Source organism: Apostichopus japonicus, chromosome 12, assembly GCF_037975245.1.
Source record: "Apostichopus japonicus isolate 1M-3 chromosome 12, ASM3797524v1, whole genome shotgun sequence".
Classification (NCBI taxonomy): domain Eukaryota; kingdom Metazoa; phylum Echinodermata; class Holothuroidea; order Aspidochirotida; family Stichopodidae; genus Apostichopus; species Apostichopus japonicus.
The window spans coordinates 5,416,541-5,444,262 of record NC_092572.1 but is presented as its reverse complement, the minus strand read 5'-3'; the positions used below and the strand labels follow the sequence as shown (position 1 = coordinate 5,444,262).

The following is a 27,722-nucleotide window of genomic DNA, read 5'->3' as shown; positions in this document are numbered from 1 at the left end:
GATGTCCACACTTGATATGCAACCATTCTTGGAAAAGACTGTTAATTGACATTTATGGTCACGTGTGTGACAATGAAGCCCCAAGTTGAGCATTCAACAAAACTAAATGGACTAAATATTGTTAGCAGACTGGTTTGTTATGTGTGTGTGGCCTGACAACAGTGTAATATGCAAATGAGAAAAGCTCCATCCAATGAAATTGCAGCAGCACTGTGGACTTGGACTGTTGTTATGTCATGAGTCTGTGGCATAACATCAGTGTCATATGCAAATGAGAAAAGCTTCATCCAATGAAATTGCAGCAGCACTGTGGACTTGGACTGTTGTTATGTCATGTGTGTATGGAATGACAACAGTGTTATATGCAAATGAGGAAATCTTCATCCAATGAAATTGCAGCAGCACTGTGGACTTGGACTGTTGTTATGTCATGTGCGTATGGAAAGACAACAGTGTTATATGCAAATGAGGAAAGCTTCATCCAATGAAATTGCAGAGGCACTGTGGACTTGGACTGTTGTGATGTAATTTGTGTATGGAATGACAACAGTGTTATATACAAATGAGGAAAGCTTCATCCAATGAAATTGCAGCATCTATAAAAATGCAGAATGTCACACACGTGACCCAGCAATGTCACACACGTGACCCTCCAAATAGAGAGTAAAACTGTTTTAAAGTAATTCCTATGGAATATCAACATCAGTGCTGTTCTGTGGAGTCAACAGAGTCTAGAGTCAACATTTTCACTGTAAAAATTGCAAACTATGGAATGAAAATTCATATTGTCACACCGGATTTTTTTAGCTTAATGTAGTATTAAGCTAATTTTTAGAAGTAAAATATTTAGGTGAAATGTTTTGTTAGAATGGAAACACATTAACGTAGTAACATGAGAAATTAGGGTTATCCATCCCTTTTAGAAACTGAGGAATTTGGCAATGTTTTTTGTGCAAAAAAAGCCAGTTTCCTTTCACATCACAAGTGTATAAACAGTGTTGTGTAACTTTCATTCATGTTCAGTTATTAAAGGTATGGACTTCCTAGTTCAAACTTTGCAAAAGAACATGTCCTATTATTCATACATCGATGTGCCTATACAGCAGGCTGGAATAAATGTGTTAGTTCTCTCTGGTCGAGTGTGAGTCCTGCGGTTAAAATCCGAAGTTGCTCAGTAACTACGTTCCAACAATGAGCTACAAATGAGACTTTGCAATACACTTTCCGCAACGCGGTACACCTCGCAATCTTGTGTGATAGGTGTAAATCCCCTCTGGAGAACATGTATCATTGTTGATTGGCCATCTATTGAGCTATGGATTAAATACTGAGACTCAAGTTTTCTGTTGTACCGATTGATAATCTCACTCCCACTTAGTTTCGGAAGATTTTTTGGGGGGTAACAAATGTTGTCGATAACATGAAAAAACATTGGTATTATTGCTACAAACAACTTGGTGAATTCTTTAAATATGTATATCTACAAAGTTATAACACCATGTCACAGTATGATATAAGCAGTACCTTGGCCAACTTTAAGCAAGTTTAAATTGAAACCTGAGTTTTGTCGAAACGACCAATCTCAGTGTGAATATTGAGTGCGTAAAATTGTTCGCTATTATACACTGGAATTTTTCATGTGCAGAGGTTGTTCACAAACTGCACAGGGCATTCCCTCTGTTTGCAAACATACAGCAAAAACATCATTTCAAATATTACAAGGTTGAGCTAAGAGAGTACACTAGTGTGTTTTAAAATAAAATCATTAATGTGTGGTGTTCAGCAATTTAAAGGTGAGTAGCCTATAGTACTCTTGGCCCGCTTAGACTATTAACAATATACATATGGAAAAATATGGCCATAATTTGCAAAATAGCAAAAAAAGGATTTTGTGAAATGTTTGCTGTCATTTGCTGCCATGAGTTTTTGCAAAGGGTTATCCAATTTTTCACTCTACAAAGGTTGCAAGTGGAAGAGAGTTGCTTTTTCAACCTTAGATTTTCATTGCTTTAAACAAGATCCCTTCAATTAGGCAGTGTAGTGGAGTCACATTGGATTTTTTGCACACCAGTTTGCAGTTGAAAAGACAAGAAAATAATAAATAGTTGCTAATCTAGTTGCGTCTCAAAGTTGCAGTGAGGTACTGTATAGTCTTACTTGTGCACACCTAGCTAGTATATACATATGCCTGGTGATACAGGAGCCCTAATGTTATATAGGCCAAGTTACATTCGTAGGTATTATTGACGATGATCCTTGGGATTGCTTGAGACAAAAAAGGCCTAGCTGTATATTATTATGATACTGCAACATAATTTGTGTTGTTTGACATCAGTCTTTTGGTGGAAGAAGATTAACTTTCATAATGTACACAAATATTATTTTCAATGTACAGTATGTATAGAGCCATGTATCTGCCTAACCAAAGTTTGTAAAAAATATGGACATTGTAGATTTGTACTATAAGTACAAGTATGAAGGTTTTAACTAGCCCAAAGGAATGACATAACTGGAATCTTTCATGTACCACTACAACACAAACATAAATTGTAGTCAAATTATTACATATGGATGTCAGGGTTTTGCATCTTCCAGACTCATGATATAATTATTTCACTCCTACAGTACAGTAGTTGCCATCCCCACGATATAGTATGCCCAGTCTAATCCTCCTCCATCCTCCCATTCCTTTACTGGAATAAAATCATGTTTCTGTGAAAAAGACCACGGGTCCTTCAAAATTTTCTTTACTTTGCTTATCTTTATACTTCTTAGTGCTTATCGTTTTCACAGCTGAATTATATGGAACGCCAAAACCGACAAAAATGCAGAAAACAATTATATAAACCTAAGTCATTATGTGAACACAGTTATCGCCACATAATGACCAAGAAAAACTGAAGTACCGTACTGCTATGTGTGTTCCACTACCATACCCTAGAGGCTATAATAACATACAGTCCTGGGCGAAGATTGATTTAAGCTGGATATAGTCCCTGTGGTTGTGGCACAAAATTTATTAAATCGTTACACCTATTATATCAAAATGAGGTGAAATACATGTGGTAAGATTTTATACATGGGAACCTTCACAATCATCGTTTGAATGAAGAATAAATAATGAAATTTCAGAATAAAGCCAGGCGCCCACTATGTGACCAAAGTGGCCGAGCTCTCCTGCGCTCGAGCGCAAGCACTGATCGCAAGCGATCATTTGCGAGCACAGGTACTGTACCCTATGGGATCGCACATGCACTTTTTATTAACAATGTTTCACAACTTTTTGCTGCCTGGAGGTACCAGCAACTTTTCAGATCTTCAGTCATGCTTCAAAACTTTGTGGTAATGGGTGACCAACACTTCGTGCTTCAACACCAACGTCATGCTGTGGCTGCAGCTGTGGTACTGTTGAGACGTCGCAGACGTTGCAGGGAGCGCCAGCGCACTCGTTGTTTCTGGGCCTGTTCATGGCTGCTGCTAAGATAATTATTTGGGCATTACGAAACATTGATGCAGGAACTGGCAGTAGAAGATGTCCCAGGATATATTGCTTTCCAGTGCCCTGAAATTATCCAGAAACTTTTGGGAAAAATAATTGAGAAGAAGACAACCACGATGAGATCCCCCATACCTCCACAATTCCTTCCTGTTGTTTAACCTCCAGGACAAGGGCAGCGCCATCGGCAAAGTGTTCAATACAACAATAAATTATACATAGACTGACTGCGATGACGTTATGCATACAAACAGCAAAAGTTAAACATGTGGAGCCGTGTGTAGAAATGAGCTCTCTAGTAGCCCTCATCGCAAGCAGATGGCTGATTGGTAAAGGCTGCAAATTTGCCTAGATACTACAGTGTGTTAGCGACAGCGGCCACACTTGAAGATCGCACAATTATGGATCGTCCTTGCAACCACTTGCAGAAGTCGCGAAAGTTTTGAACACAATTAAAACTTTGCGACCAAATGCAATATTTTCTGTGGACAGCGATCACCTGCAACCACCTTGTGACAGATCCTGCTCACTTGGAGACTTCGGATGGATTGCAAGAACTCGCAAGAGCATGGCAAGCACTGCGATCGCAAGCTCGTGGTCGCATAGTGGGCGCCAGGCTTAATTTGAGGTCCCCCAACATGCTGAGCCCATTTAACGTTAGATATTTGGTGTAACCTAGGTCCAAATTATTCCCACCTACAATATATTTCTCTCCCACCTACAATAGATTTCTCTCCCACCTACAATAGATTTCTCTCCCACCTGCAATAGATTTCTCTCTCACCTACAATAGAAATCTCTCCCACCTACAATAGACTTCTCTCCCACCTACAATAGATTTCTCTCCCACCTACAATAGATTTCTCTCTCACCTACAATAGATTTCTTTCCCACCTACAATAGATTTCTCTCTCACCTACAATAGATTTCTCTCTCACCTACAATAGATTTCTCTCCCACCTACAATAGACTTCTCTCCCACCTACAATAGATTTCTCTCTCACCTACAATAGATTTCTCTCCCACCTACAATAGATTTCTCTCCCACCTACAATAGATTTCTCTCTCACCTACAATAGATTTCTCTCCCACCTACAATAGACTTCTCTCCCACCTACAATAGATTTCTCTCTCACCTACAATAGATTTCTCTCCCACCTACAATAGACTTCTCTCCCACCTACAATAGATTTCTCACCCACCTACAATACTTCAAATGATTTAATATAAATATGCTCTGTTGCAATAGATTGCATTAATAATTTAAGTGTAATAACTGACTACATATGACATATTCATTTCATAATGGTTTCTGGCCCAACCATTATCAAATCTCTATAATGATGTTATTGGTAACATTGCATTTTCTAATATTTTTGTTGATGTAGTAAGCACAGCAAATGACTTGAAACAGTCCCATGTTAAATTATGTAGCAATTAAACCTTGATCAAATTGCATGTAAAATGTTGTTTGAATATAGCAGAAATAGGGTTGCATTATGTTAACATTCTGTTTCTATATACATTTTTTTAGTCTACTGTTATCACTTGGCTCACTGATCTTAAAGGTCTACTGATTTCTTCCAGGATGCCATGTGGTATGACCTATCTAAATCTACAAGAGTTTTCAATATAATTCCATTATCTGCTAAATATTAATTTAGAACATTGTAACTTTTCCTTCAAGCCACAATAAACACATTGAACTTAAACAAGGCAAATGTTTATCTCCATTCAAAACTTGCAGGTACCACTGCCTTACCTACTACAACCATTGTAACAACTGCACCCCCGTCTACCAATGAACCTACAAGCACCAAGGGTATGTGGACTTATGTTCACTTTTTGGCCAACTGTCCTTGCTATGAAATTGTTTCTTAATAGCTCTCAATTTCATCTTTGTGTACTCCACAGGGGGATTCCAAACTGCTTATTTAATGAAATGATATGAGCCTCTTTGCATTTAGTTTTAAATAGCTGGGTTAGTACGCTATGCTCAGTAGTGGTCTCAAATATTTTATCCATGTTGACATGAAACATACTTACAATCTGATGAATTTTATACAATTTTCACATTCAATATGGATACTGGACAAGAAGGAACAAATTCAATGTTTGAACTTACAGTATTGTTCATAAAAATATCAGCAAAAAATGATACATGTTAACTTTGAATTCTTGTAGTCTCTTATTCTTATTTGTGTCAACATCTCTGCTGGTTTTGCTTGCTTGCTCTTCACAACCTCACCAGCATTTGAGGTTTGCTTTATAACAGTTTTTTGTTCAACACTAAAACCTTTCTCTTCTCAAAGCTAAAACTTGCTCATGTGTTCATGTAAGCTGTTCTTATGTTTTTGGTTGATGCTTTAGCACATATGTACATGTTACCTCCAGAGTTGTTATCAGTAATACATACTATAGGTTAACTAGGTGCTTAAATTGAAGGGTGTTTGACTGGTGTTTAAATTGAATGGTGTTTGACTGGTGTTTAGATTGAAGGGTGTTTGACTGGAGTTTAATTGAAGGGTGTTTGACTGGAGTTTAAATTGAAGGGTGTTTGACTAGTGTTTAAATTGAAGGATGTTTGACGTGTTTAAATTGAATGGTGTTTGACTGGAGTTAAAATTGAAGGGTGTTTGACTGGAGTTTAAATTGAAGGGTGTTTGGCTGGAATTTAAATTGAAGGGTGTTTGACTGGTGTGTAAATTGAAGGATGTTGGACTGGTGTTTAAATTCAAGCTCTACCAAAGAAAGTGAATAGTATGAACCAAGGTTAGTTTATCCCATATTATAGCTATTGGCAATTAATGACTAGAGGCTAGATCCTTCAGAAGTGCATGTAGCATTGGGTCGTCTTTCAATACTAAAACGATAACACAGATAGCATAATAACAACAGCACATAGTTACTGTTTTTCTTGCGTGCTTGCTTCTTTGTTTGCATATCCATTTTCATGTTATAGTTTTGTTTTGCTACATTGACAACACTGTAATATTGATTACACATTTCCAACTGCTGATTTGGGGAAGCTGTTGTGTTTCCAATCAATGTACCATTTGCTGTCACACAAGACTTCAGTACTTTGACATGTAGTGTTGCAGCACATGTCTTGATTACCTTCAAATATAGGTCTCATTACAGTTTAAACAATAGCAATAACTTACTGTAGCTTCTAAGGCTACCAACACTTTGACAGCAAATGTACCATAGCTACAGTACCAAAAACATTAAGTCAAAACGAGGACAAGTCAATCTGTTGGAAAGTGTGCGATTAGGCAGATCTGTGTAAACATGAAAACTGATAACTGAACTGAACCAGTTCTTCTAATTGTTTGAACGAACAAGAAACCAAAATATAATTGCTTTATTCTGTATGCAGGAGATTTGCTACTGTACATTGTTAATCACAGGAAAATGCGTTTGCCATTTTTCAAATTTCATTAACTGGGGGAAACTGAAACAGCTTTTTTCCCACTTTACATTGGAGTGTTTGTACCATGTTTCACTCCCTAATATTCCATAAGAGAACTCCATTGCAAGGAATTGCAAACCCACACATTTCCTACCCATAAACAGGGTCTATTTGTATGAAATTATAGCAAATTAGTGTTTGGTCTTTTTTCATGGTGTCAGTTTGACCAGTTTAATACTGCACAGAAAAAACAGGCCTACCCAAGGTTGAATCTTTGATCTACTTTTAAATAAATTGACTAGTGCTAACATTTGTACCATGACAGACCTTTGGCAGCAACAGTCTCTCTTTACAAATTATGCCTAATATTCTTGGCATTTCTTTTTCTGTCCTTCTATGTTTGCTTAAATATGCTTCCTTATAAATCCCTCCCTTTATCTTTCAATAATTGTCACATTTACTGTACCTGTACATACTGTACAGAAACCTTGAGTACTTTTCATACACATATTAATTTCATGAATGTTTCACATCATTTTTACAATTTTCTTTGTTTTTTTTTTAAATGTACAACTTAACTACGTATAATTGAAAAACGTAATTTATATACCATAGAGCTGCATGGTTTGTTGACATACAGTGCAATGAGTAATATTGAAACAAACTTCTTTGATAAATCACCGACTTTAACGTACAGTGCAACGGAGTGCACCATTCTGTCCCTGTTGTCAAGCAATCTTATAAATTAAGATTAAAATCTCTTAGCTTGCAATACTTAAAGATACATACTTGACATGCAGCTCCCACTTATTTTGATAGTGGGTGGATCAGTGTACATTAGAGGCCATGCTGTACATTTATAGCACATCTTGCCATATCATGTCAAGACCCCTGACATTGCTGTTCAGAAACTGTGATTAAAATGTTAGCTGATAATTTATGAAGCAGATTCTGGACACCTAGGTTTTGAGAATTTAAATTTATGATACATTAATAGCTTGAGCATTAATAATGAGCCTTCACTTGAATTGATGAAATATTTTGATCAACTTCAATCTTATTTTGAGAAAAGTTTGGCAAGGACACTAAAAACTGCAGCCAAACACAAATGACATATTTGTGTACTATACGGTGTCAGCTTCCAGTAGAAACAAATAGTCCTTATTTTTACTCAGGACTATGTGCCTCCTCAACTTCCCCAGCATTCCCCCAACCCCTCCAACATTCATAATCTCTTTAAACCAAGGATCAAACTGTGGATAGAGTATATCGTTAAAAGGTTAAATGCCCCACAAATGTTTTCTTTTGAGCCCTTGATGAAATTGATTTTATATTTCTTTAGCAACAGATGCCACTACCAATACCATGCATACTGAGGACAGCAGTAAGGAAACACATTTTGAAAATATCTCCAGCAGCAAATTTTCATTTAGTATGAATTTATAATTTATAATTTTGTTGGCATTTCTGTTCAATGTTACTTCTCTCTCTCTCTCTCTTCATTTTCTTTTGCTCTTTTTCTATCATGAAATCTCTAAAGTGAAGAGCAAAACTGAAGCAAAAACAGTAGTGCATGTAGTTGTCACTATGTAAACTTGTTTATTTTGTAAACATGTGCTACTCTTATGACAATATTTTGATGTCAACCAAATCAGTTGCAGTGAAACTTGTTGTAGTCATTCATGCCATACCATCACTTGTGAAAATTGCAACGTAATTAGTACAGGTTTACATACATTGTCAAATGTTCAACCGAAAATCACAAAAGTTCACAGGATTTCAAAATTATTTCCAGAAATATAGAGGGTGGGCAAAATTACATGATTAAGTATCCCAGGGAATAGACAAATACTCAAGACCAAAACAAGACTACAAAATTGGTTACCATTTCCGTGTTTTATTTTAAACAAGAATTGTTACAAAAAGCATGCTGCATTGAAGTTGAAAAGCAATGATCATCAGGAATTGCAATAGGTATAATTAAATATTCTGTAAATATTCTGACCAATTGAAGGTTCCAAGAGTTTTGTATAAAATGGTACTGCATGCATGCTTGAAAAAAAAATGAAAAAATAATAGTAGAACAACAGCATGAACACTCTGATTAGCTAATGTGGTTGGCAAAATACTCTTCTATTGGCAGCAACTTATGATTGCAGATCATTTTAAATACATTTGAAAGAAAGTTAGTAGAAAACCAGCATGAACAGTCTGATAGTGTTATCTTTCCTACTGGCAGCATTGTAGTAATTTGTTAAAAAAAAACAAGAACTCATGTTTGCACATCAGTTGGATATTTTAAAAAATGTCAAGTAGAATACCAACATGAACAGCTTATCAGGCTTCAATTTCTTACCTTTAAAACCCAAGAGGAAAAGAACAATTACTGTGACATGCAAGAACATTTGAAACTTGACAATTATTAACGATTAATAAAGTATGGAACCATAGTAAAATCAAATACAGTAGCTGATCAGGAAGGATGATTCGGGTAATCCCTACTCATCACTGGTAAAATGGAATCACTCACAAGTTACTGTTTTCTCCTCAATAACTCACTCTTTGTATTTAATTGTCCTAAATCTCCAGCCGATATCACTTAAAACAGTCTAAACAGTTTAACCAACATATCTATCACAGCAACAAGTTGAAGATGGGGAGGAGTGGGATTGTTGGGAGGGGTAGAAATGCTTGAAAAAGTTGGTAAGTTTAGTGTTTGATGCTTAGGCTCTATCCTCTTCAGTTTCAGCATTTATGCTAAAAGTAAGACAATATAGCTTCATTGAGCTTTATGGACATGCAGGACCATGTGTTCTTCTCTTAGAACAAGGTTAAGTGTAGTTTACAAGAACCAACCAATCTGTTTCTCTCTGCTTGATATTTTTTGTTTATTCTGTAACCTCACTGTCATTGAAGAAAGCTTCTCTTGCATGTGAATTTGTAATTTACTCTGTCCACACACACTAAGAGAAACATGATGCAGGTAAAAAAACTCCAGAAACATCAAATTGCTACTAACTGCCAGCAATATCCATGCATGTGAAATATCTAACACTTAACCTACATATCATGAGCCATCTCAATCTGCATGCTGCTAAAAATGTTTTGTATGGTAAATAACCAATGGCTTACTAACAATAATCTGCACACAAAAATACAGACATTCTGTCTTGTGCTATATAATATTTATTGAAATGTAGAGGAGGTATATATTTGAAATAGTCAGCATAATGCCTGCAGACTTACAGTAAGTTCACTTTTGATGTCCTGTTTATCAATATTTATATTTATACTGGAAATAAATAATGAAATTAAAGGTTGGTTGGTTGTTGTAGTACAGGGGACTTGACAAGGACTGACACTGGAACAATTGTAAAACCCAAAGAGTGTGAATTGTTTGTCATCTTCATACTGTAGAAATATTCTGACTTAAATAGAAAAGTGTAGAGAGTGGTAGGTCCATTAATATCAAAAATGTATTTTGAATTTGAAGTTGACTCAAATAAGTCTTAAATTTACTTGGCAAAGACATAACCTTTATAGTAGGACGTCCAGAACACATTACAAGAATTCCAAATACTGTACATTCATACAGACCCTCGTCTGTGTAATTGTAAAAAATTGTGCCAGAAATGTTATCTTAGACAGTTTTGACATTTGACTACTTGCTGTGACACAAGCCAAATTGTCTTGTAAGTCTTCGCTGAATTGGAAAACTGGCATCACTTTTTTCACAATTACATATAAGTCGGTGGACTTTATACTTGAAAGAGCATTTATCTCCAAGCACCGGAAAACTGGAAGCACTGGAGCTGTGTTAGAAGATGCTGAACTTTGGTTGCTAGGCAGTATCCTGCTAGCCAAACAAATTCTGAAATTGTTTATGCCCATTTTCCTCGTTTGAGACATCACTTTGAAGAATTTATCAACCGAATCTGACACAATCGCCTGGAATTTGCCAAAGATATTGGTGATGTGGCGTGCGATTGACCCTTATGGACTCCTGTGCTGTATAAAGAGATAAATGTCATACATTTACACAAATTCATATGTCTCATAATTTTCCAATGCCAATACTACATCTCTATACTGTCCTCCCAAACCATGATTTAAGCACTCATACTGATGATATGAACATTTCCTAACCTTGATAATCTGATAGGAACATGATATTCATACTGTTCATATTGTCATTATAAGTGCTTTCAAGCACTCATACTGACAGTATGAACAGTTCCTAACCGTGATCTGATAGGAACATGATAGTGTTTGCACGGGTTATCCGGGTACCCGCCCGACTCGATACTACCCGATTCCTAATTTACTACCCGAATCCTACACAAAGTGTGATTTAAAAAAAAAAAAAAAATTGGCAAACCGACAGTTAGGCAGATTTCCCATTGACTTAGTGTGTTGTTAGGCTACCATGTGTTCGAAGATAACAGCAATAACGAAGGTACCCGCCCGACGCAATACTACCCGGTTCCTAATTAATTACCCGAATACTACGCAAAGTGTGATTGTTTTAAAAAGAAAATTGCAAACCGATGGTTAGGCAGATTTCCCATTGACTTAGTGTGTTGTTAGGCTACCATGTGTTCGAAGATAACAGCAATAACGAAGGTACCCGCCCGACGCAATACTACCCGGTTCCTTATTTATTACCCGAATACTACGCAAAGTGTGATTGCTTTAAAAAAAAAATTGCAAACCGATGGCTAGGCTAGATTACCCCCATTGACTTAGTGTGGTGTTAGGCAAACATGTGGTCGAACGTAACAGCAATAACGAAAGTATTTTTTTCCATGGATGTCTTATAACTGCGTCACAACTTCAGCAAATAAACAGATGGTTAGGCTTAGCTAGATTTCTCATTGACTTAGTGTAGTGTTAGGCTACCATGTGGAAGAAGTTATTTATTCATTCGTTTATTCCATAGAAGGAAAGGCTGACAAGGAATTTTACGAGATGTTTATGGATTATAGACGGGATAACTACAAAATAGTAATCGCAAGTGGCTTTTTACTAATCGTTTATTCCAAATGCGATCAAATTGCGCGAATCGCGCAATCTCGCGGCTAATGCGAACCCTGGGCCTGCATAATAGATAGCAGTAGTTGTAACAACTGTTTAAGAGCTAAATTGGATATTTATGATCCAATAGACGTGCACGAGCAAGCATAAGCAGCGGCGGCAGTGCGATGTTAGTAGTAATGCTAATTATAATTAAATAATTAATTTATAAACAAGTTAATGAAAGAAACAAAAGCAAATAAAAATTATTGAGGAAGGTTTCATACCTTTTCTTACACCTACGTATTTGAACATGAAAACATTGGCAGTAGAGAATATAATGCATTTATTACAATATGTAATTTCTTGAAAATCGTGATACATGAGGGTAAACAAACATTTTTCCGGATACCCGACGGGTAACGGCCCTCGGGTACCCGGTTCCTGATTTTTGGACCCGTGTAAACACTGGAACATGATATTCATACTGCTCGTACTGCCAGGATGAATGCTTTGAAGTGGAAATGAAAGGTTCTGTATAGCTTATAAGATATTTTTCCCAACTGTGGATGTTCTTGATTTACCAGCACATGTCACCTAAGTTGTTTATTTGGCATACAGTACATATAGCAGTTAATGGCAATTCTTCAATGGCTGTAGTGATTAAAGCATTTTCTTGGCTCTTTTGTTTATTGGTTTCTGGTTTTTGGTTTATTGTTTCAATTTCATTGTTTTGGCGATTATAATTTATTACTAAATTCCTTCATAAGCATCATATTGAATTCTTTGGGACAGAATTCTCCTAAATAATAAACTCACAGCAGTTCTCTTGTATGTGAGATGCTATTCAGTGTCATTGTGAACGGACAAAACAAGTTCTGTTTAAGACTTTGAACTGTCTTATTAACACAACAAATCCACTCAGTATTGAGGACTATACTGTAGTGTATAGAAATCTTTATATAGTAAACAGTGCATTTGTAGCATATAACAGTGGTTGCTAAATACTTAATGGTAGTTATTCTACCAGTATTACAGCATCTAAGAAAAAGTATTCTGAAAATTAGTGGCCCAACCCCACAGAAAATGTTCTGGTCTTGCAGTCCGGAGTCTTACAAATGCCAGCTTAGGGATTAGTACTTTACTGGTATAAGTTTGCTCTTCATTTAGTCCTACTTTCTTTTTGTTTCGTTCTATCCAAGTTCATATTGACTGGATATTTTACCCAAACATTTCTTGCCCTACAATACCTTTTCTTGTTTATTTTATATGTGAAATACTGTATGTTTTGTGCATATTGAAGTATTTTCTTGTGCTATGTCAATTGGGTAATTCACTGGTAGGTCTTTTTTGCAGTTCTTTCACATAGAACTGACTGTGAGTGCACATGCAGGTTCACTTGCTGCACTGAATACCACATACATAATGCCAGTATATTGTTTGTTTAATTTCCTTTAAAGATCAACATTTTTCATTTCATGCACAAAAATGAGACACCTACTAGTGAATTAATCACATTTTAAGGCACTGCAATACACATAAATATGAGTTCTTATACAGTATGTAGAAAGTGGTTTGATATGTTCATTGTGAGTGTGTGCCTTGCATTGCTTTCATATTTTTATTATATATTTACATATTTTATTATGTGTTTATTTGTAATCTCTGTGTCATGCTTCATATATGGCTTAGTTCATGTGGTTATTTCAATGTACAGTATACCAAATTTTCAAAACAATGTGGTATTTAGCATAATTCAATCCTTCAAACAAAAAAGGAAAGTATACTGTACAACACTGTAGGTAATATTTTGTCAGTTAATAGCCAATCATAGGTTCTTTGGTACTTGGGGGTCTTTCTTTCCTAAAGTTTTATTTTTCTGATTTTTGCTATGCCCTCTAACATATCTTTTCAAAAGTTGTCACATAACTTTCATGATATATACTCTAGAAATCTGCATTATTTTCTTAAAAATAAATGCTTAACTCACTGTTAATGTTTTGGTCTCCTGGAGAAAACCCTGATGATATACAGTATAGTATATACCGTAAGGTACAAAACATCATGATCATGCCATGTTTTCCTTTCAATACAGAACAGTTATACATGTGTGGCATGCAAATCCCTGTATAAAATTTGGATGAAACAGTGCATGTTAGTAAGGTCTGCTTGCTGATTAAATTTTTGTTCACCCCCTGATTATCAAACATGAAATATTGATTTTTCCCAGTTTATCCCTTTCTGCATTTTGGACTGTGGTGGCATTATCATTTCATTTCTTTCAGCTACTGAATCAACTACTGAGAAATCGGAATCCACAACTACCAATGAGCCAGGTAATAAGTGGGAAGCATCTCATTTACTGTACCTTATGAACACAATCACCTAGATGATTCTATGTTGATTGTTTCTTACAATTCTCCTTTCTCCCTGGTTGTTTTGTGTATACTGTGTGATTGTTTTATTGTAAGCTTAATTATTTGGTGATACTAGGATTGAGTGCTTCTGTGTGATGGTTTTGTCTTATGCTCTGTGCTAACTTACACTGCACTAACATCAAATGCACTCTTCTGTTATTCTATCGTATCTTACACTGCATGTCCCCTATTTGTTTGCTTTGCACTAACAGCTTGTCTCATTCGTATAGTAGTTTATCTCATAATAGTAGGTTAAGTGCCTCACTGGTGGAAATCTCAAATTGCTACTGCCTCTCTGCTAAATTAATATTGCTATCGTACAAGCTTACAGTAATACACAATAAATTGAACATATTGACATTTACCAAAAGTTCCAGCGAAAAAATAATGTAAAGCAGCCTTTTCAGGAACTTTTTCTCAAGTTAGTGATAAATTTCTCTTATTTGAGATATACAGTACCATGACGTCAGCATTGTTTTATGCAGGATTCTGCATAACAGAAGTATACAGGGGAGGTAAAATCTTGAAGCTGTTTGTGTCCAGCAGATGTAACCTTATTTTTTAAGGGGAAAAAACATACAGGTTTACAAAACATCTCAAAACATATCATATACAAACTAGCATAAATGGTTTCTGCTGTGAACAATTCTCAATATCTTTTGAATCCAATCTTCTATGAAATATTTACATGGATTTGCAACTTACATCACAGGGTGCATATGCCTATCATTTGCCTATAGAGGCTATGTGGGCATCCTACTGCATATTATGCATACATTGCACATTGTCCAGAATTTGACATATCTTTGCTGTGTTTTTAGTCACAGTTTATGCATCTATCTTGTTACATGATACTACTGTAAGCAATGCTTTCTTTGCACACAAAAAACAAAATATCAACTAAATGCCCATTATTATTATTGCTATTATGCCAGGTATGCAGTTAGGTTTTAAAATCACAATAACAATGCTGGATAGTCTATTTTTGACTGATGCAAGGAACACATTCTGAGTGTCCTAGTGAAAGTTGCTTCCACATCCATACATACTGACAGTGAAATGTTTGGTCTGCTTTATCACTTCTTGTTTTCGTTGGATTGGAACTTACATGGTGATGTGAAGTTAACATACATTATGTCGATAGTGATATTGTGAGTCATATTCATATACATCCCAATCTTGTACTTTAAGAAAGGTAATTTGATTTTGAAGATAAACATGAAACATTTGTTAGTAAACTTTTGTGACATCACATAGTTCTGTTTGTCTCAAATGCACTGCAAAATATGTGTAAATACTGGATGTTAATAGGAATAAGATTAAAGTGTTATCTGTCAAATGAGCATTATCCTTTTATATAATATGGACAATTAGTTTACATATTATATTGGTTTGAAATTTAGAGGAGTTGTCCACTATTCTGCAGTTGTGAGAAAGGAGATGGGGCAAATCATATTTTGATGTATACAATTACTGTAATGCTGAATATGACACCTTAATAGTGACAATTAACTCACAATTATCTTACAAACTTAATTGTTGTTGGATCACTACTGACAAGGATCAATCACAATTCTAACTTACCGTAGTTCATTATACATTTTCTTGTAAATGTTGAGTACTCAACATTTTGTAAAGATTTTAATAAGTTTGAATTCATGTGAATTACTGGTTAAATTTAACCATTTGTGTCCATTTAGGTTTAAGAGTTCTCTAAAAGATTCATTTCTTTACTTACTGCAATTGGCTTGTTTTGTTAAGCGCCTAGAGCAGCTACTTTTGTTTCAGATTTGGCGCTATATAAATCCACTGTATTATTATTCATAATTTTAGTTGATTTCTTGTAGAGGCATCTTAGTTTGAATTTTCAGACAAGTATTGCTTTCCCTGTTGGTTTGTTAAGGTGGTGTCCATTCACTTGTTTGTAAAGCAAGGGCTGCCTGTATTTTCCTAGGTGAAGCAAATAACTTCTCATTGTTTGTGGATTATCATTTGAAGATCAAACAGTTTATAATGTAAGACGCATTGTATATTGATTCCAATAATAATTCATATTCCACAACAGTTTGCAGTTCAGTACCTCTATGAAAATATGAATTACAAGATTATGTATCTCTAACTTTGAATATCATACACAGTTCTCACAATTACCTTGTGCAAAGTTAATGAGTATGTAATTCAGTTCCTTCTCACAAATTTCCATTCCTCTTTGGGAAGGTGGAATGGAAAAGCTTTCTTTCCATTCTGCTGATAGTATGTCTCGGAAGTAACTTCTTAAGCAGCTTTAAACCCAACAGCGTGATTTCACTGGGGCCCGGGGATTAATTTTCTGTATTTGTATACTGTACATCATTCATATTTGACATAATTATTATAAAATTGTGCCATTGGAATGTTCCTATGCAGCAATATGTAGTAGTTGCTATTGTAGTTTGGGAGGAAAACTGGAGTTGATGGAAGCAAAAAAGCTCAAACTGGCATACAAGTTTGTAACCTCACAGCAAGTCTCAACTTTAATGTCTGGTGGCTTCCAAATGTTGAATTGGAAGCCACCCAACTTGTAAGTTGTAATTCATAAGCCCTTACTTGTTTCTCCCTCATTTGTGGTCATTAAAGTGTCGTAAAAATAACTGCTGATTAATATGATTATAATGTGAAAATATTGATCCTCTACTTTATCATACGTCATCCAAGAATCATTGGTTTAGATAAGTGTAGACAATGCCTTCATTAATGTAATGTCATGCTATAGGCACACATGAACCTGCATGTAATGGGGTCTAATCATGCAAACATAGCCCTGAACACTATTTTAGTGGTGTGCAATATGGAACCTTATGGATCTTGGGATGTCCAAGCCCTGATTTGGAAACCAAAACAAAGCCTTGGTAAATTCTGTACCTAACAGTCTTCTCCTCTTCCTTCTTTTTTCTGTTACCCTTCCAAAGTTATACAGCTGCAGATAATAAGACAAAGTATGGTTTATAATTATATTTTTTGTAAACAGAAACAATTGCAACACATATGTGTCACATCAATGCAGATCATCTCATGGTGGAAGCGTCTACTATTGTTTTAAATACTCAGTAATTAGGTTTTTTAGCACTTAACAGATGTCAACAAACTAATCATGTTATTTGACCAATATAGCTGGTCTCTCATTTCCCTTCATTTTACTGCACTCTATATATTCTTGTACCCCATATCAAATTTAGATATATGTATGTATCTATGTCCACAGTACATACATATTTATAGCTATATATGTACTGATAAGAACATTTTTGTTTTTCCCTGTGGTGAGAAAAATATAATTGGTGCTTGGATTCTAACTATGTTATAGCTGTAACATCACATTTAATACTTTGTTTTTCTGTGTTAGGTGCTTTATTGAATTTGTTTCCTTGCAATGAAGCTTTGCAATTATGTCCCTTTAACTAAACCACTGTTCATTGTAAACAAACTCCAGTCCTGCTGGGCCTTAAATGTTTCATTACAATGAATTTTCTGGAAAATGACTGTCCTTATAATATCTTATTCTACTCGTTAGAATTTTAAAATGTGCCAGAATTTTTCCAGTGAACTAGTCATTTAATTAACATGAAAACATTTCTTGTAGACAAAATGTGGGAAGCAAAATGGAGTTGTTACATACAGAACTTGCTCACCATAACCTTTATGTGGTGAAAAATGTAGGAGGTTGTCTTTAAAGGAGGTGCAACCTAAACATTACTGAACTTCCTTAAAACAGCAGTAAGAAAAAAATATTCTAAATGGGAGGTATCACTCATTAAATGTTTCTTCACTTGCAAGGTTGAAGACTTGATCAAGATTTAATGTGATATCATCCAACCATCTTTTTTTTCTTTTCTGTGTTTCCTTTAGTTTGGTAATATTTATTTTTGAAAATGTATGTGGGTTTTGTGATCTCTGAATCTAAAATATTTTTATTGGTTTCACCTCAGTGTGTTCAAGAAGCCTGTTGTTTCTTTACAGGTCAAAGGACATTGAGGTCAACTTCATATGATCCATGGCAAGTTATAACACTATATGTCTGGATATGATTGTAAATTCAATTAATTAGAACTATACTATGAAGTAAAAAGAAATTGTCTTTAGCAGTTAACATCTTTCTTTTCTTCTTTATTGCAGTTCCTCCACCATCACCATGGGTCATTATCCTCAGTAGTGCTGCTGCTCTGGTGGTTTGTGGGTGCGGTGTCCTGATAATAATATGCTTGTACAAGAAGGGTAAGTTTGTCTTTCACATTTACATTTGGAAAGATATTTACAGGATTGAAACTTTTCATGTACACAGGAATCAGTTGAATGCTGAAGCACAAGTTTGAATTTGTGTAACATTCAATTGACATTCAATTGAAAAGTTTGTCAACCTAATAAAAGCTAGAGTAATGCATTGATGAACTCACTTAAGTACTAGTGTATATACTGTAGTGCATGAACCTGCCTGATCCCTTAGAACCAGGGTCTTGAAGTCTACACTAACGAAAACCTTTGTTTGGGAGGTCAGTATTGAAATTTCGCTTCCAAAGTGCAGCAAGGAATCACAAAGCCATTGGCCAAAACTATTAATCTACAAGATTTTGAAAGAACGGTAGCATACATATATACTTCTATCCTCTACACATTGCATTGAAAATCTTTCAAGTCATCAGTATGCACAAACATCATCCATTATTTGACATTGCTGTTGGGAAATTTGACTACCATGTTTGTTTCAAATATATTTAGAAATAACATTCAATGAATTATGTTGTTTGTTTTTTTTTAACAAGATTCATTTTGACAATGTTAATGTGGTATTTCTTATGATCTGCCCTTTTTGGGATTTGGGATTTGTCAGTATGTTGTGTGCACTGACTTTCTAAGCTATCTCTTTAGTGACTGTAATTGTGAACATATTCCACCTAAATTCTTGGATGAATGTTGGAATAGGCACATTGTTTGCATTGTTTAAAGGTTATCAAAATTGTCTCTAAGTTTTTAGCATTGTAAAAATTGCTCATTGGAGTTCTTAAAAATTGGTCCAGATGCACAGGCTCTCACCCTTCAAATTGTTCTTATTTTATTGAGGATTGTTAAGTAATATGAAGCTATAAGATATCTCAGAATACGAAAAAAAAAATTGTGAAGGTTACAGAAAACTATTGTTGAACTACGAACAAGATTTTGACATACAGGGTACGTATGCAACCTAATTTGGGGGCATTGCGATGAAGTTTTATTGCATTGTGTAGGTGGTTCCAATCTGCTATTTACTTTTACATAATTTACCATTTACAATTTAAATGAATGTCAATTGAACATTATCACCGTATGAAGTTGTGGGTGAGTGTTGCCTTTCATGAACAATTATCTTTGGGGCAGATTCTCAAGGAAGCTGTGTATTTTGTCCATGCCTGCTTCTGACACTCCAATTTCTCTGTATAAGACAGTAAGTTATAGTTCTATCATCTGATGAACAAGACCACTTTGATTTGAAGATATAACATATACATTGTACAACTGATTTGACACATGTCATGTTTAGTCTATCAAGCTCAAAATGTGTGGATGGTATTTCTTTACTGATGATGTAGCCTCTTCGGCCAATTTATACCATGTGCCCAGTAAATGTGGCACATTGAGAAGTTTATACCCCAAAACACTAGTTTAACTGGCGTACGCTTTTGCTAGACGACTGGTCTGTGTATCGCGAACATAACGTGTGGATGCGTTGCGAAAACCTTCCATGAAGATACTGCGACAGTAGCTACATATCGAAACTGTACCGCATCAGTGAAATTCGTGAATTTGGCCGATTTGCAACTATGATAAGGTGAGCAGTTCAATAGATTATTTTGACAGTTTTCTTTTTTCCGCTGCATGGAACATGGCATTCATTCTCGTCCGCATCTTGCGCATCCTGAGTTTTGGGGGAGGGTTATCTGAGAGCTACTTGTCTTGGAATATTGGTCAAGTCTACTATCGGAATACATGCATGTTTTAAACATCTGTTGGTAGCTTTATTTGGTGAAATTTGAGCCCTTTTCACAGGCTATCGAGGTGAAATATCTTCCTGAAATTTATAGACACTTCCAAAGTACAGGGCATCTGTGGTTCCCAGGATGCAGTACTTTTGAGTTTGCAAGATCCTGCATGGAGCCTGTATACTGCAATTTGGCTTGATTAATCATTCGGAATAAAAAATAAATATGTTCATCAAAATTTATCAGAAACTTACAACATCAAACAATTAGTGTAACTCTCAAACTTCCCCCATGCTCTGTCTGTTAATGTGCCTTTGTGGTGCTGGTAAACTTTTAAGCCATATTACTGCATTATCTTTTGTGTAACCTGGTGTTTTTGTGCCGTGCACTTGTTTGTTCAATATTAGGCAATCCACAGGGAATTTTCACAGGGGATTCCCCCTGTGCAGTAACAGCTGTGAATTCCCATGGCATTGTACAGGTAGCTTACAGGTTATCTATGGAACGCCAAAAGGACCACAGTGACATGTACCACTACTAATTTGACATGTACTACTACTAATTCGAAGTGTACTACTACTAATTTGAAGTGTAATACATGTAAAATGTCGCGTACTACTACTAATTCGAAGTGTACTACATCAAAAATGTCGCATACTACTACTAATTCGAAGTGTAATAATACTAATTTGAAGTGTACTACATCTAAAATGTCGCGCACTACTACTAATTCGAAGTGTACTACATCTAAAAAGTCACGTACTACTACCAAATTGGAGAGATGGCGCTATTCACAATCTTTCCGATACCATGTCATCGAGTTGCGAATCTGCATTAAAATAATGCTGAAGAAAACATTCTTCAATACTCTGTTGATTCAAATGTCTATTTTACAGTTTATACCTTTAAGGTCTGTGGCAAATATAGAAAATAGCATAAAGTTAGGCACAGCTGGGGAATCAAAAGCATTCTTGACATTTCAATGACGGGGAAATTGCTGCTTGTGAATAATAGTGTGTATAACAATTTTAAGAGTTAAAAACTGGTGTATTTGATATATATATATATATATATATATATATATATATATATATATATATATATATATATACATATATATATATGTAAAAACCTCGATGGACATGTCAAAAAAATAGAAAACGGCGCCCAAACGCAAAATGATGCTTTACATTCAGAAAAGACCGGTGAGGTGCTACTGTTAATGAGCTAAAGTTAGGCTTCCTAGACTTTTTCTATATGCTAGACCAGGCTGCGGCTAGGATATAGTGTCTAATTTAAATGATATTCCAAAACTGCTACTTGTTTAAATTATATACAGGTCTAGTACCGTATGCATTTTAGGTGTTCTACAAATGGCCTGAATATAGGCCTACTAAAGTACTAGGTCATGGATTAATTCCGAGCATAACTTAAGAGCCCAAATATACGTTACCGTTTAAATTTAGATTTTGGCACAGTAATGTGTGTATATGCAGAGCTTAGTATGCGTAGGATTAGGAGTATATATGTCCGTGTCAGTCTTCCTGAATGTTCCCCTTCTCCTTGCCTTCATTACTAATACTATAATCACCATTGTCTGTGACCATTGGGCATCACAAAAAATAAAATCCAGTGGTGGCAAAGCAACAAGTTTTCGAAGCCCCAGCAGGTGGAACAATCGATCCCCAAGAATGTGCTTAATGTAGCTTCAGTTTTTGATTCCTTGGCGGTAGCCGTAGGAATCTATGCGGTCATGACTGCGTGTGTATGTGTGTGTGTGTGTGCGTATGTGTGTGTGTGTGTCTGTGTGTGTGTGACGCCAAGCTTGAAATTAGGTTTTCTCAGCAATCCCAAGGTAGATTGATCTCATTCTTGGTACATAGGTTACCCATCATGAGTAGACGATCCCTATTTATTTTGGTGCTAATATCATGAATATTAATGAGTGGGCGGGGCTTAGAGTGATTTTCAACAAATGTCAATATCTTCGCAACCGTAAGTTAAATTTTCATGGAACTTGGTTTGGTGGTACAAGAGGAAAGTCCTCTATATGAATATGGTGACAGTTTGTCCAATCTCATTATTATTCATGAGGGGCGGGGCTAAGTGTTGTTTTTCGCAAAAAAGCTTGAAATTAGGTTTTCTCAGCAATCCCAAGGTGGATTGATCTCATTCTTGGTACATAGGTTACCCATCATGAGTAGACGATCCCTATTTATTTTGGTGCTAATATCATGAATATTAATGAGTGGGCGGGGCTTAGAGTGATTTTCAACAAATGTCAATATCTTCGCAACCGTAAGTTAAATTTTCATGGAACTTGGTTTGGTGGTACAAGAGGAAAGTCCTCTATATGAATATGGTAACAGTTTGTCCAATCTCATTATTATTCATGAGGGGCGGGGCTAAGTGTTGTTTTTCGCAAAAAAGCTTGAAATTAGGTTTTCTCAGCAATCCCAAGGTGGATTGATCTCATTCTTGGTACATAGGTTACCCATCATGAGTAGACGATCCCTATTTATTTTGGTGCTAATATCATGAATATTAATGAGAGGGCGGGGCTTAGAGTGATTTTCAACAAATCTTCAGTATGACCCGGCCAGGAGTCGAACCCCCTAACCTTCCAGCTGCAAGTCGGAATTCTACCCCAATACTATTAATGAGGGGGCATGAATATTAATGAGTGGTAGAGCTTAAAGCAAATTCTTTAAAATATCAATTTGTTCATCAAACTTGAGCTGATAGCAAGGAACAACATTTGTGTTGATGCTACATTAATATTCATAAAAGGTCGGAACCAAGTGTACACAATGAACCTACAGTAATATTTACTGTAGATGCCAAGGAATCTCAAAACCTTTTGGTTTTCTTGTTAACTCTTAAAATTGTTATACACATTATTATTCACAAGCAGCAATTTACCCGTCATTGAAATGTCAAGAATGCTTTTGATTCCCCAGCTGTGCCAAACTAGTATATGCTATTTTCTATATTGGCCACAGACCTTATTATTATTATTATTATTATACAAAATTTCTATAGCGCCTTATCCAATCAGAAATTGCTCTAAGGCGCTTTACAGTAAAATACAAACAATCATGATATACAAATATATAAATCGATAATGTAAGGTATAAAAAGGGTAGAAAATTTGTTAAATACCATCTGACAATAAACTGTATAAAAACTGCAAATGTAAAAGCGAAAATGATACAAATTCTTAAAATTTAAAATATATATAAATGTGAAAATTTTTTAATTTTAAAAGCGCTATAAACGCAAAATGGAAACCTTAAAGGTATAAACTGTAAAATAGACATTTGAATCAACAGAGTATTAAAGAATATGTTTTCTTCATCATTATTTTAATGCAGATGCGCAACTCGATGACATGGTATCGGAAAGATTGTGAATAGCGCCATCTCTCCAATTCAGTAGTAGTACGTGACTTTTTAGATGTAGTACACTTCGAATTAGTAGTAGTACGCGACATTTTAGATGTAGTACACTTCAAATTAGTATTATTACACTTCGAATTAGTAGTAGTATGCGACATTTTTGATGTAGTACACTTCGAATTAGTAGTAGTACGCGACATTTTACATGTATTACACTTCAAATTAGTAGTAGTACACTTCGAATTAGTAGTAGTACATGTCAAATTAGTAGTGGTACATGTCACTGTGGTCCTTTTGGCGTTCCATAGTTATCTGTGTCAATAGATATCTGATATTATACCCAAAAATACCTCTAGCCAAATTTGTTCAACCTACAGACAGATAGAAATTATAATTTGACCTGCTAGATTGATAATTGTATATTTTAAACTTTGAACTCATATTTTGATGAAATTGAGTCACAAATGTTTTGTTAAGCCCTGTTTTCCATATGGAGTGCCTCCTTGCAATGTGGGGAGGGTTGGGAAAGGATAATGGGGAGGGGGTGATTAAGAGGATGGGAGGTGATGGTGGGAAGGAAGGAGGGAATCAATGAGGCATAGTTTGTTCCATCATTTATCTTGATACATTATTTTTCCTTAGCAGTACCTGTCCTTTCCAAGACAAGTAGACTCTCAGCGGTTGGGACATATCTTGCCGTCTTATACAACTCTGCTCACTGAAAAGACAATCTAAAAGGCTCTCTAAAGAAGGACCACTTTAGTTGACCCTGAGGAGGAAAACATTCACAATATCCTGCCACATTTATTTTCTTCAGTTATAATGTCTTTGAGGCTTCATGCTCATCAAATAAAAAGAAGGAGTACCTTGGCACACTGTTTTGTAGTATACACTACTCACCAAAAAGTTTCACAATTTCCATCTAAATTTCACTTCAAAATTTAAATTATTTCATTTTCATATACACGAAGGGCGACAAAAGTCAAATCCACGTTTTCAGCACATTTGGTTCACATAGGTATAATTTTGTAACAGACCATTGGAGTTTACTGCACAGTGGGAAATGGGCTTCAGTTTTTAAGTTAAGTATGATTTAGTTGGTGCAGCAGCTTCTGTTGAAAACCATAAGACAAGGAAGCCATAAGGAAGTACTTGTTCTGTCCATTTATTACTGCATAGCACTTCACAACACACTTCTCAAGTACATGGTAACAGCTTATAACCAAGTCCAAAGTCAAAGTGTCTGATGTTTTTATCTCTTTGGTAGGTGTTAAACATTAAACTGGAAGACAAGTCTATGCTAAAGTTTATATTCTATTCATAATAAACCCTGTCTATATTCGCTTGAATGTTTTACTGTATACTTCAATGTGTCGTAAAAACACCAAGTGCAAAGTAACCATCATGTGTTTGAATTGTACAGTACTTAGGTAGGTTATGGAGCTGCCATAGTCTTCGTAGTGATAAATTATTTATGTCTAGTTTACAAAACTTGCAAAATGTTCTCAGAAGAGTTTTGGGTGATAATGTTTTAATATCTAGGTGACATAAAGTATATATATATATATACATGGAAAGAGAATGTGAGAGAATAGCTTTAAATTTCTTTCATAAATCAAATATTGCCTGTAGTAGTGCATTTACCTACTTAAATGTAGTGCACTGAGTAATGATTGCCCTGATAAAACACAGTTTATAATTTACAAATGAAAGGTACATGCAGGAAGAGAAACAGGGGAAGTGGTGGGGGGGGGGGGGCTTTATGGCTAGAGACCTGTAAAACAGATGTTGGTATTTTCTTAGCCTAGAGTCTTTCCTAAACCATCACACAAACATCATCAGGAGTTGTCATTTTTTTTTTTTCGGAGGGGGGGGGAGCCTTTGTTTTGTTTGTGTTGACCAAAATTTCCCTATATAGCAGTTTTAAAAGTTGACTTAAATGTCCTCATAAATCACATCTAGTTTTTCAGCTTCAGTGGACTTTCCCATTCTATTTTCATTCACTTGTATAGTCTCTGTTATCAACAACATTAAAGTACGACAGATATGAAGGAAGAGATAATATGTTGGTTCTTCCTGTGTTAATTAAAGCAGAAAATAGAAAGTTTAAAAGAGGAGGAAATTATTGACTGGATTGGCAGGATTTCAACATGAAGGTACTTCAGGATATGGAAATTATAATACTTAAAAATAAAAAAATAGTTACAACAGAACTAAAAATAGAGGCAGCAAGGGGTACAGATGATTCATACCAATTTTTTATGTACCATGCTATGAACCTTTCAAATGGTATGATACTCTTGATTCCAAACTTTGATTTAATATGTTGAATTAGAAGCATCCCACATTCAGTGTCACTTAAGCATCCTAAAAATAGCTGCCTGATTATGATTACAATGTAAAAGGTACATAGATCTGGTTTGAGGCATAACCCCTACTGCAGCTGCTTGCTATCACTCATCAGAATACAAATTATTTACTGCTCTATGATGTCATACCTACTACAGTACAGCAAAATGTATGTACTCTCTTGGTGGGAATAGTAAATGGAAAGTCCCCTTTTCACTCAGCAGTGTTGCACAATGCACACTCAGCCTGCTTTATATGAACTGGCATTATCATTACAGAGAACAGCACATTATACATTCAAATGGTTTCCATGCCATTCGGTTTTATGTCTCTCTGTGTAGTGTGTACAGTATTGGCTAGCTGCATGTATCTAAACTGTACAGTCCATATGTACACTATAGTGTACGCCTTTGAAATGGAGACAGAACACCACACAATAATTGTATGCGCAGCAAGGCGGGGTATTCAATATAAAAATATTAATGTATTTTGATGATTAAGATCTTGGATCCATGCCAGAAAATAGCATATTACAGTAGTTATGTTTGCATGTAAGTTGGTAAATAATACAGTACAGGTAGGCTAATAATTGAATGAAGGGCAGTATATATTTTAAACTAACAGTTTCTATAGTTCAGATATGACAATGTTAGTTGATGGCAAACAGGTGCAATGTAACAACTAATCCCCCCATGTATGAGAAAAGGACAGATATCTCATATTTAAGATGCATTTAAATGAACTCTGTTCCCTTTTTGTCTTAAATTCAGACATATGTAGTATACATACTGTCGCTTATTGATCTGATGTAAAATTAAAACTCATTCATTTTCCTTGAAAATGATATGCAGCTAAAGAAATTAGGAATCTATATATGCAAAATGTTGTTGCATTTATGTCTTTATGTGAAGCCTTCAGAACTAATTGATCAACTGTTTAGAATAAACTGGCTAATTACTGGAGTGTTGTATCAATAACCTCTCCAAAGTGAGGATTGAATGAATGGCTGATGGCTGTAATACTTTCCATAAGCATGATATGCAGCTAAAGAAATTAGGAATCTATATGCAAAATGTTGTTGCATTTATGTCTTTATGTGAAGCCTTCAGAACTAATTGCAATATTTAGTTTATGGATTCTTTCATCAAAACTCAAAAGGCATAGGTGCTTAGTCTTGATTGCACTTCCCATGACCCCTTACATTATTGCCCTCAAACCATTACACTTTTAGTGCAAACCATATATATACGCACACACATTGCCTGAGGGTCCACCTACATGGGAAACAAACCAAAGACAAGTAGAATACAATGAAGAAATATTGAGTGCCTTGGGTGATTTACTGTGGTCTACAATCCCCACTCACTAAATCTTTAATTCTACCCTTTAATGATACTAAACTTTAATCTTATTTGTATGGACATGAGATATAGGGTCAACTGTTTAGAATAAACTGACTAATTATTGGAGTGTTGTATAAATATAAACCTCTCCAAAGTGAGGATTGATTGAACGTCTGATGGCTGTAATACTTTCCATAACTCATTTTGATCTGAACCAGCCAACTCCCTCTTTGTCAACATGTTTTCCACTAAATTTACTAAATTTAGGCACAGGTCTGACAGAATGATTTACAACATTTCAGAA

The 27,722-nt window shown here is 35.4% G+C and overlaps 1 protein-coding gene across 11 annotated transcripts in view; it reads left to right on the top strand.

The window, feature by feature from the left end:
• Positions 1 to 27,722, top strand: part of LOC139977550 (uncharacterized) — a 185,141-nt gene that overhangs the window by 136,129 nt on the left and 21,290 nt on the right. For 2 of the 11 annotated variants that reach the window (XM_071986945.1, XM_071986942.1), the window contains exons 5-6: positions 5,244 to 5,318; positions 18,491 to 18,589. In XM_071986945.1, coding sequence (XP_071843046.1) covers positions 5,244 to 5,318; positions 18,491 to 18,589 — 174 coding nt within the window. Of the gene's footprint in view, positions 1 to 5,243; positions 5,319 to 8,250; positions 8,341 to 14,206; positions 14,258 to 18,490; positions 18,590 to 27,722 lie in introns of all 11 variants that reach the window. The other 9 variants (XM_071986934.1, XM_071986937.1, XM_071986935.1 and 6 more) reach the window with 9 other exon arrangements.